Genomic DNA, 11,939 nt, shown 5'->3' on the forward strand with positions numbered 1-11,939 from the left:
AATATAATATAATAATATAATATAATAATATAATATAATAATATAATATAATATAATATAATATAATATAATATAATATAATATAATATAATATAATATAATATAATAATATAATATAATATAATATAATATAATATAATATAATATAATATAATATAATATAATATAATATAATATAATATAATATAATATAATATAATATAATATAATATAATATAATATAATATAATATAATATAATATAATATAATATAATATAATATAATATAATATAATATAACCTCTAACCTTGTTACAAAAAGTCCATGAAACATTTCAGTTGGTAACAAAATAAAAATAAAATGGAGAAGAAGAAAGACAGTAAAAAAAGTGGGTCAAAGAGAAATACAGTACTAGGTTGGATATCCCCTCCTATTTTTCATCTTGTCCTATTGGTTCTTTATGATGTATCAATTGTTGTTTGTAACTAATGATTGTAACTATTATTATGACCTATGACCTATTGCTGTTTATATGTACACTGTGAGTTGGTGCACTGGAGACAAATTCCTTGTGTGTCCTATCACACTTCACCAATAAACATTTCTATTTCATTCTATTCCTATTTCATTCCTATTCCCCTTCCCATTCCCATTCCATTTTCCTATTCCATTCCATTCTATTCTAAGCATGGAAGCTTAAAACTAAAAAGATGTAATGCTTTATTTTTTTTCAAAGCGGCTGCTGAAGATGTTTTGTGACAGCTACCTTTTTTCACCCTCCCTCCCTAAATTCCTGGAATCCTCTTGCTCCCAAGTTTTCCAACCACTCATTCATTCATAGATATCGCGGGAAGGAAACGAAGGCGGGTCTCCTTGTGAATGGACAGAAGTTTTTACAGAAAAGGGAAAACCCAAACGTCTGGAGCCAGTTGCTACAGAGTGCCTGGGTGAACTTCCAAATCTCCTAGGAGGCGGAAGGAACATTGTCGCCATCCTTCCCGCCTCGGTTCTCAGCTTCCTGGCGTCCCCTCCCCTCCCCTCACTGCTGGAAGACCGAACTCAGCCTGGCCTCCTCTCAGGGCGCTGCCTCACCAGCGCTCAGGCACTCAATTCTCCCCACTCAGCTGTCCAATCCACCCACCGGTGCCTCTCATGTCCCAATTGGCTGGGTGATGTGTCCATGTGCCACCACTCCTGTCAGGTAGCCCCACCCTTTTGCAAGGCAGCGCCTGCCGCCACCTGCCACCTCCGCTCCCCTGGCGCCAAACACTGGCACACAGGTGTCTTGGTTCCTAAGACCATCGAAAATATGGTCTTAGGCGACCCCTGTGAAAAGGTCATTCGACCCCCCAAAGGGGTCGCGATCCACAGGTTGTGAACCGCTGCTCTAATTATATATCAGAAGATAGTTGACTGTGTTAATTTCCAAAGGTAGCTTCATTTGAGATGCTTGATGCTAATAGGGAATTGCTCCATTCAAGCATACCTGAAATCTGCTATTCCACTAAAAGTCTTTAATAAAGATCATCTGACCCCTTTTCTATTCTTTCTGATTACCTGCTAGGAAAAGCAACTTCAGTCAAGCTTCCAAGAAGCAATGAGTTTTGCAGGCGTACAAAAGCAATGAAGGGCTTTTCTAGGAAAGAGGCTTCTCCTACAAGAATGTTGGCCACTTCAGTTCCAGCTGGAATTTTCTTTTTAAACCGATTTTTTAGCTGCAGTGAAAAGAAATTAAGAATAAGAAACCAAAAATCAGGAGGAGACTAATTATATTAAACAGCATAACCTTTTGTGAACTGTTGCTTATTTCATCAGATGCAGTTCATCAGTTGGCAAATTTCCAGAATGCAGAAAGCAACAGCAAGATACTAGAATATTCCTGAGAATTCCTGAGAAAATACTGTCATCCTTCACTGCCATTAACACAGCCTGATCATCATTAGTTGTACTTCATTTATAACAGGAAGAAGGATTGCAAACCTTGTGAAGAGCACAGAAAAAGCTCTTCCCTCAAAGAGAGTTTTTATAAAATGATATATTATTGATATAAGGTAGCCCTTGACTTATAACTGTTCATTTAACCATAGTTTGGAGTTGCGTCAGCTTCAGAAAATGTAACCTACAACCCATTATCAAATTTACAACCACTGTACCATCCTCAGAGTCATGTGGTCATAATTTGGGTGCTTGGCAATTGGCTTGCATTTACGACAGTTGCAAAATCTTGCCATTGTGTGATCATCATTTATAATCTTCCCAGCTGGCTTCCAAAAGCAAAGTCAATTTTGGAAAGCCAGAACTGGCACTTGAACCCTGAGTTTTACAGGTTTATATGGAATGTTGAAAATATACCCAGTGTTACATCAACAGCACTGTTGGAATCCTTCTGTGTGTGTGTGTGTGCAGGGTGGGTTTTGCCTGCCTGAAACACATACACACACACAGGGATGGAGAGACATCGTACCAGAAACATCTTTCTGGCCTAAAAGTCAGGACTCACTATGCAGCCTCATGAACTATGTGAGCCAGCTACTCCCACACCTGCCCTTTCCCCTCCCAATGCCATGCAGCTTGTAACTTTCTATTCCCCCTCTGCCCTCCCTATGCGAAGCTGTGATTTTCTATTGGTTTATTTGTAGAATGCTGTGACTTTTCATTAGTTTACTTGTACCATGTGTGATTATATATGCCTTTTGATACGCTCCTTTTGATGACGCTGTAACTAACTTTTCTAATAAAAGAGGTCTTTGAATGTACTTCGAAGCTCGCGCATCCCGAGGAACTCTGCCTGGTGTTTTCCTTTCAATTTGGCCAAGGACACATGAGCGGTCCTCCAGTGTGGCGACAATGCTGCACAGCACACATCTCTTATTCATGATATGGCTTTCACGATATGAACATTATTTGCATGACATGGTTACCTGCTTTCTGTGTAATCCTCTCTTAGTTGTTCTATTGTACCCAACCGTTCTGATCTTGATTGTTAATCTGTTCCCAAACCCCCACATAGAGCATCTTACATGTCTGACATTAGAATGCAATGTTATTCTTATAAAAATAAACATATATTACTATACTATTACCATAATAAAAAATGATAAATTATATTTTTGTAAAATAAAAGGGTGAGAGGTGTTTATGGCTTCTTGTACCCTCGATAAAAGTATAAAGCTTCAACTTTCCGAATGTGATAAACCTCAAATTAGATAGGTTGAGCAAACAGGAGAAAATAGGAGTTTGGCAAGAGAGTCAGAAGAGACAGAAGGAGAGGAAGAGCTCAAACTAATGCCTGCTACTCTGCTGATTGACAGTAGAAGTCACCTTGAGAAACTAGAGACTGTTGTAGTGGTGAATGATTCTGTCTCCAGAGCAGTGGTGGGTTCCAGGTGCTATTGCAACCGGTATGGTGCAATGGGGCCCAGCGTCCCCCATATGCATGTGCGCAGCATGCGCACACGGGTCCTTACCTCCACGACGCCTCCATGACACTCCAGCTGCTCAGCAGAGCATTGCACAGGCGCCTTACGCTCCGTGCACATGTGCGGAAGCGCTGAAGAGGTCAAATACAGGTAAGGAGTTTGGGCGGGCGAGCCCTCCAGAGCACCATACCGGAATGGTACCCGGTGTTCTCGGCAGGCACTGGTACGCCAGTACCAGGGCGTACCGCCTACAACCCACCACTGCTCCAGAGGAACTAAGGCAAAATAGTTTTGCAGAGTGCATGATGCCTCCAGGTGCTGATATCTTGATAGATATCTTGATAGATATCTATCAAGAATGCTTGATAGATTAAGTTAGTAAAATTATTCAAAGCCATCAGCTATTATCCTTTCCTAATCTGGGTAAGCAAAATAAAAGTGCAAGTATTTGGTTTGGTTGTACTTTATGTGGAAGTGATCTGGATGTCTTTCTCAATTACAAGTTAAATATGAGACAGATTGTGAGTTGCTCAACAAGCAAATACTACCAAGTTCATTAACAGGATACTCAGTCTGGATCACAGGAAGTAATTTTTCCACTCTGCTCTGGTTAGACCACACTTAGACCACTGTTTCTAATGTTGATGTTTGTGTGTCTTATAGTAACATCCTTCACTTGATAGCCCCACCATTTTATCACACACCCTCATTTGTACATTTAACACCATTGCTTACCTGTTCCGTTAATGGTACCTCTGAGACCTCACACTTTGCATCTGAATGTCTGTTAGCCCTATCTGCAACATTTTTTTAAAAAAAGAATAAGGGATCAATGATGTTTCATATATAGTGTAGCTTAATTATGAGTTACTTCCACAGTAATTGCAATTTTAATTACAATGCATTATAACCTTCAAGTCCTTTAAATTATTTTAATCCAACCTATAACCACTTTAACAACATACTGGACCTTTGCCCGTGCTATTCTTGCTGACTTCAATTTGTACTGTTTTCTGCTTTGCCACCTTCACATTCATCTGCCTTCAGAATTTTTGCCTAACTTTGCAAAGGGTTCAGGTTGTATATTAGCATTGTAAGAATTATTTATTGTACTCTCTCTTCTGTTTGAAGAGTCCTTTTCATCCCATTCTGTCAGCGCTCTAGGCGTCTAGGGGCATCTCTGCAATGCTTGCTTATTTCCTCATGTTGTAATTATAGGGACAAGAAAATGGGAAGGATACTCTTTAGCATAGTTTAGCATGAGATGCATAGTTTAAAAATGTGCTGATAAAAGCTGGAGCAAATGCTATACTGCTACCATTAACATGTAAATATCAGTGTTAAACTATGGAGTTTCTCCTGCTGCTTATGGCTGACATAAGAGGGGGCAGCTACATAGCATCTAAGCTTCATATTTGAATTGGCAGTAAGAAAAAAAATGCTAGTTACTTACCAGCACAAGGGGACTTGACCATTTCAAAAAGCATCCTCAGTTGAGATTTGGTTGCATGATGATAAGGTTTGAGGAGTAAGACATAGGTAAGTTTCTTCAAGAGTTCCGGCTTGAAGGCCTGTTTCTCTATCTGGATATCAATCACTTTTTCTTGAACATAAAATGAACACATGTTGAAACTACTAAATCACTTCCTTTCCTGCAATCATATCTACCTTTTGAACTTCATTGAAAGGCATTTTGTATCAATAACTCTATGTTAATTAGCAATTGTTTTAATAAAATAGAAATAAATCCATATACTGGAGGTAAGGGAATCAAACAATTTCAATAACAGCATTGATTCCCTTACTAAATTAAACTTGCAACCTTTAAGATTTAGTGTAACAGGAAAAATACTCCCCAGTCAGTGGTGGGATTCAAATAATTTAACAACCGGTTCTCTGCCCTAATGACCAGCTGGGTAGGCCTGGCTCGGTGGTCATGTGACTGTGTGGGCATGGCCAACTCAACATCACTCAGGTCGATGGGCGCTTTGCCTGAGCTGTTATAATGTAATGAGGGTTAACCGGAGAGGCAGTTTCTGTAAGCAGGGCAATAAAGATGAGGCTAGAAACAACACCAGAATGTTTCCTTCCTGCCTTCCTTACAGGATTAGCCCTGGAAAGTGGGGGAAAACAAAATGAGATTTCTTCCAACAACCTGTTCTCTAAACTGCTTAGAAAGTTAACAACCGGTTCTCCCGGACCTGGCTGAATCCCACCACTGTCCCCAGTAAACACAGTAGGATGGAGTTTCTGGAATCTATCTAACTTTCCTCTACCATTTGTTCTTCTGTTGACTCATTGCCTGATTTACATGCTGTAGTGCCTATTTTATAACCGCAGAGAGGAGTTTCCACAATGGACTATGCTATGGTTTAAAATTACATTGTTGGGATTCATTTAACTTTCTAATCCAAAGCCAAACAAACCTCGCTGTGGCTTAACGTGATATGCAAACCCATTATGTGGGTTTGGCATGCCATGGCTTTCCCTCAAATTTGATTAGACTAATAAAGTAAAGTAAAGCAAACTAGTTCTTGAGAGATGATGGTGTTTCTGTTTTTCCAAATCACAGTGTGGGTCTGGAGACATGTTTGAATAGGACTGCTTCTGGATTGACATGGAACAGACACTGATTTGGGACAGATTACATTATCTTTCTGGATCCTGAGAATACATTATAGCAGTGTTTCTCAACCTTGGCAACTTGAAGATGTCCGGACTTCAACTCCCAGAATTCCCCAGCCAGCATTCGCTGGCTGGGGAATTCTAGGAGTTGAAGTCCAGACATCTTCAAGTTGCCAAGGTTGAGAAACACTGCACTATAGCATGTTCTGTTGACTATGCAGCTCAAGAAGCATAGACTTTGCATATTTTATTTTACTTATCCTAGTGGCATCTCTCTCTCTCTCTCCCTCTCCCCCCTCTCTTTCTCTCACTCTCTTTCCCTCCCTCCCTCCCCCTCCCCTAAAGGCTTTAGCCTACTTCCTACAAGAACAGCACTTTTTTTTCCTTTCTCTCTCTCACCATAAGGAAATATGTCCTTGGTTTTTTTTAGCATAATTGTTGTCTTGCAATCATTTCATTGCCAAACTAGGTAACATCATCAGTGCTAGAAGGGAGTGGAGTTTGCCATCATTTTATGTTCTAGTTGTTTGCCCTGTCACTGTTCATGGGGATGTTTTTGGTGGTTTCTTGATTAGGCTGTATTTACTGTTAGCTTGCTTCTTCCTTACAAGAAAATAATTCAAATAATCCTATATTTCATATCAAGCACATTTTTGAGAAAAGTACTTGTCCTTTTTTAAGCATCCATGGCTAGATATTTTAATGAGCTTATTCATATACACACATTCTGCTAAATACTGCCCAAGTAAATGAACTGGAGGATTCCAACCAAGTTTATGTTTAACGTTTGCCTTAAATATAGGTGTCTCCATGCAAAAAAAATGAGAGAGCCATCATCCCTTGCTTCTTTAGAAAAAGTGGTAGAAGGATTTAACAGTGCACAAGAACAAGGAAGAGGGGGAACAAGAAGGTGTCTTGAGATACAAGGCTACTGGAAGTTCAAGATTCTTGAGTCATTTTTTTTCTTGCTACTTCTGGGAAAATTATTCTTCTGGTGTTTCCCTGTCATTGTGAGGATCGCATTTTGCTCTGAGTGAAGAGGGAAGTTTGCAGGTGACAAGAAGATTAAAAAATTTCAGTTGTAAACAATTTATCAGTGTTTCTTTGCTGTGTGCTTCTTTTATATTATATCATTAACGTTTTGAAAAATATTACATACCATACATTCAAAGCTTTAAATCGAACTGTAGAAAAATGAACATCAAATGGATCCAGCCAAAAGTAACTTTTTGAATTAGTTAATGATACAGCACAAGATAGTGACTGTTCATAGAATGAAATGAAATTCATACCCACCGAAAGGGAAATATATAAAGATCTTGGACTTTCACTTGACAGATGTGCATAATTGTCTATTTCCTCTTAATTTCTATATTGAGAGAAACTCTTGCAAGCAGTAAAGCTCCCCTAAAGAGCTGGGGAGAGACCATACTGAGATCCTATTCAAATTGTCTTTAACTAACCAGAATAAATGGCCATGTTCAGCTGAATAGTTCATTGCATATAAACTTATTTGAAATTAAGCAAAACATTTAGATTCTTTACTTCAGCAGAACATCATCAATGTGGAAGGCCAGAAATGAACCATGTTAAATCTGTATAAACTACGCAATGCCAAAGCTTACACTGAGCCAAACACCAATTAAGAAAGTAGTGTTTTCATTGAAGAAGTTGCTTTTGTTCCAGAATAGAAGACACCTCATGAAGCAGAGATTATTTTTCCCATACTTCTACATACCAACTATTTGTTTAAAATTATGAGCTTCCAAGTCTAGAAGAACAGTTCCTTTTCTTATACAGGTCCTAACTTCAAACAAACTATGAAGGGGCAGAGTTGTGACGTGAGGCTTGCTCCAACGTTCTCCTCCATCTTCTACTTTTTCTTCAAACTTTATCCACCTGCAATAAAGTACCTTAATTAAAGAAGTAATTAAATCCCTTGTTCATAGGACAATTTGTATTTCCATTTTTTAATTTATCAATCACTAAGAATTGACACCAATTTGATGGCGCACAAGATCATAAATCATCAAAGCATTACTTTTCAAAAAAATATACTGTATATCATTGGTCCCCCCCTCCCCTTCAAGCTCAAGGAAGAAGAAGATTCTAAAATGAACATGGGCATTTCTAGGATCCTTTCTTGTAATTAGCAAAACAGTGTCATTCTAAAGAAATCTGTCATGAAATTGCTGAATTACTAGTAAATTTTTTAGAATACCTTCCCCACAAATAGACCTTAGGCATTTATTTTACCATTAATAAACCAGTGAAGAATCAGGAGAAATGATCTGCCCCTTCCTAAGACATTAGCAACAACATCCCATCCTGGATGATTGTGTTCTGGCCGTGGGAAGGATATTATCACTGAAACTGGGGTAGGATCAATAGGAGGTCTAACATGGCTGAGTGCAAAATCTCTCGGTGACCTCAAGTCTGAACCTTTGTCGCACAGCTCAGCTGAGGTCAACAGCAGGCAGCTGACCCTCATTGAAACAGCAGTGGGCCAGGCTGGTTTCTAAAAACAGTGGTTGAGGTGAACTGCCAATGCTTGGCTGAGGGAAGGGGCTACTTGGAGTGTCTGGCTGCACACATTGTACATCAGCTGGAGCTTGTCAAGTGCTATTTGCTATTATGCAGTTTGTGTGACTACAGACAATTTGTACCAAAGGCATAGAAATAAGCCAAGGCTTCTTTTCACCAAAACCATTTTCGAATCAAAACCTTTCACATAAGTATGCATTTACCACAGTGCTGTGCAGTTCTAACTGTGTATCCTATGCATCATTTACTTCTGTACCTGTGCTATTGTTACTCAGGGGTCAAAATGGCCATTAACATCTTGTCCACCACCTTATCTAAAAGGAAAAGGAAATATTTAATACTAAAAAGAGAGTTGGGTGTATTTCAGCACACCAAAGCTGATGACGCATCTTCAGATCTAGAATGAGTTTTTCACCTGGATGAATCTGCTCTATACAACATAACAAAGAAAGCTAATAGAATTCTATTTCTTTGTATACTGTGATAACTTTCACATTAGAAATCCAGTTATAGAAAAGATGGAGAACATGTGTTCCCAGTACAGGTAATCCTTGACTTACAACTGCTCGTTCAATGCCTGTTCAAAGTTACAACAGCACTGAAAAATATTACATGATTGCTTTTCATGTTTATGATCTTTGCAGCATCCCCATGATCATGTGATCAAATTCAGATGTTTGGCAACTGGTTCATATTTATGACCTCCCAGGATCATGCGATCAAATTCAGATGTTTGGCAACTGGTTCATATTTATGACCTCCCAGGATCATGTGATCACCTTTTGCAATGTCAATGGAGAATTCAGATTCACTTAACAGCCATGTTTCTGACTCATCAACTTCAGTGATTCACTTAACAGCTATGGTAAGAAAGATCATAAAATGGGGCAGAACTCACTTAACAAATGTTTCATTTAACAACCTCAATTGTGGTCATAAGTCAAGGACTTATCTCTACATAGAACATGAGGAAAGGAAGGAAACATCTTAGAATAACATAGCTTTAGAATAACTTTTAGAATGCCTAGAAGTTGATGGCATTCGTGTGTATGTATTGGAATTCCAAAAACTTACACCATTCCCTGCAACTCCCCTTTTTCCATTGGTTTCTCACTTCATGTGAGATTTTGGGGGAATCCAACATTCAATTTTGAAAGTTACTGGCCTTACTTTATTAAACTATTACTGAACTTTGACTCAGCATCAGAAAAGATCAAGGATTGCATGATTATAAATGTATGTAAAAATTGAATAAAGTAATAGGGATGAAACAATGGGAATTTTAATTAAAGAAGGGCATAAAACCCGTCTTCAAATAGTACACATAAAGTAAATTGGTTCAGTATGTTCTATTACTGGCACATTACTCCAGTTTTCATCATTAAAATGAAAAATTCCTTTTCTAAAAATGTTGGAAATTCAATATTGGATGGGGTTTTTTTCACATTTGGTGGCAAGGTGGCAAACTGGACAGTTTTGGAAAATAATTCCTATTAGAATGAAACAAAATTTGAAAGCTGAATTTCATTTGCACTTTGTAAAGTTCCGATTAAATTTTATTAAACCAGGCATTCATTCCAATTATACAGAATTACTTCTATGTATGTTAACCACTGCAATGGTATTATATGCTAGTATTATATGCTACTTATTGGAAAGAATATTCAATTCGTTTTTTGAAAGAATGATTATCCAAGTTCTGGATGTATGCTTCAATGTGAAAATAACTTTATATTTAAAACATGTGATGTAAAATAATTCTAATTGGAAATCATTTTTGGACTAGTTTAATATGGACCCCATTATAGGGGTTTTCTGTGTTTAAAGTTTCAATCTTATGAAAAATTGGATTTTTAGTCTTGTTCCAATTAATTATAGCTCACATTGTAGGTAAAGATTTATACTATATTAACCAGGTCTTCTTAGTTTTACAGCTAACAGCAATTTTAGTTTCCTTTAAAAAATGATGTGCCCATATGTTTGTGAGCAGTTAATGATATGTTAAAAACAATATTATTATCAAATATTTAGATATTTTTTTTACTAATCTGCATCTTACCAATTGAGTTTTACTTTATCTTTCATGGCTTATACTCTTTTAAAGATGGTTTTTAAAAACCTTTAAAGGGGAGGAGGAGGATGGGTCAACTTAAGTTAGTTACATATATCGATGCAGAACTTGTTAAGATCAGTTTGATTCAGTCTGCAGGTTCCAAGAGGTGACAGTTCCTGACTGATCTGTCTTCCTCAGGTTCAGAAGCTAAATAAGCTCAGACCTTGAGAAGTTGATAAAAAACTTCCAGGAGGAAAGCAGTGGCAGATCAGTTCCATAATCCTGCCTGATATAGGCCACTTGGTTCCACCACAAAACCGCGGTAGACAAAAGCGCGCTCGACGAAAGCGCGTACGTGACGTCATCACAGCGCGACGAAAACATCGCGCTGTGATCGATAAATGTAAAAATAAAGCGAAAACCTTACCCTAACCCCCCGAAACCTAACCCTAAACCTAACCCTAAACCTAACCCTTAACCTAAGCCTAAATCTAACCCTAAACCTAACCCTTAACCTAACGCTAAACCTAACGCTAACCTTTAACCTAACGCTAAACGTAACCCTAACGCTCTAAACCTAACCCTAACCCTTAACCTAACCCTAACCCTAACCCTTAACCTAACCCTAACCCTAACCCTAAACCTAACCCTTACCTTTATGTGAATCGGCTTGCTTTAATTTTATTTTTATTTCAATTTTTAATTTTTTTCGTCGCGCTGTGATGACGTCAAATGCGCGCTTTCGTCAAGCGCGCTTTTGTGGACCGCAGTTTTGACGGGTCACGAGGCCACTTTACTGCTCTAAGGGAATTTCTTCATCACTGCGTTGCCATGCTCCCCACCCATACCTTAGCTAGCAGATATCTAGCTTGACATGCAATTCGGTTCCCCCTTATCCTTATCATGCCAGTATTGCCTATGTTCCCAATCAGCGCACTCCAAGATAATGTGGGGAGGCTGCCTTTGCACAAGCCTGCAATAAGGGGGAAATTATTACTTTAATCTGATATGCCTGAGGATGACTTCAGGGTCTCCCATTCATTGCGCGGATGAAATGAAAGCAACTTATTGGCCCTTATTGCAACCAGAAGAACTGCTGCCAGAGCACCTTTGCTCCATATTGAAGTGCATGTGGCAAAAGGTCTTCTGTTCACATCTATGCATGCAAAGAGGAAAAAAGCAGGGGGAAATGGAGAGAGGCAGCATAACTTCCCACCAGTGAAGAAGACAGGTAATAGTAGGTTCTGGACTAAAATGGCCTTATTGGTAACACTTTTGTGTGTAACTTTAAAATGCAGTGAGTTAACTCAGATCGTTT

The 11,939-nt window shown here is 38.4% G+C and overlaps 1 protein-coding gene across 1 annotated transcript in view; it reads right to left on the minus strand.

The window, feature by feature from the left end:
- SLC4A9 (solute carrier family 4 member 9) overlaps positions 1 to 11,939 on the minus strand; it is a 49,570-nt gene that overhangs the window by 37,209 nt on the left and 422 nt on the right. The window contains exons 2-5 of the mRNA XM_032220446.1: positions 7,763 to 7,923; positions 4,853 to 5,002; positions 4,135 to 4,196; positions 1,538 to 1,695 (exon numbers count right to left, since the gene is read on the minus strand). Coding sequence (XP_032076337.1) covers positions 1,538 to 1,695; positions 4,135 to 4,196; positions 4,853 to 5,002; positions 7,763 to 7,923 — 531 coding nt within the window. The remainder of the gene's footprint in view (positions 1 to 1,537; positions 1,696 to 4,134; positions 4,197 to 4,852; positions 5,003 to 7,762; positions 7,924 to 11,939) is intronic.

The sequence above is a fragment of the Thamnophis elegans genome, chromosome 6 (genome assembly GCF_009769535.1).
Source record: "Thamnophis elegans isolate rThaEle1 chromosome 6, rThaEle1.pri, whole genome shotgun sequence".
NCBI lineage: Eukaryota > Metazoa > Chordata > Lepidosauria > Squamata > Colubridae > Thamnophis > Thamnophis elegans.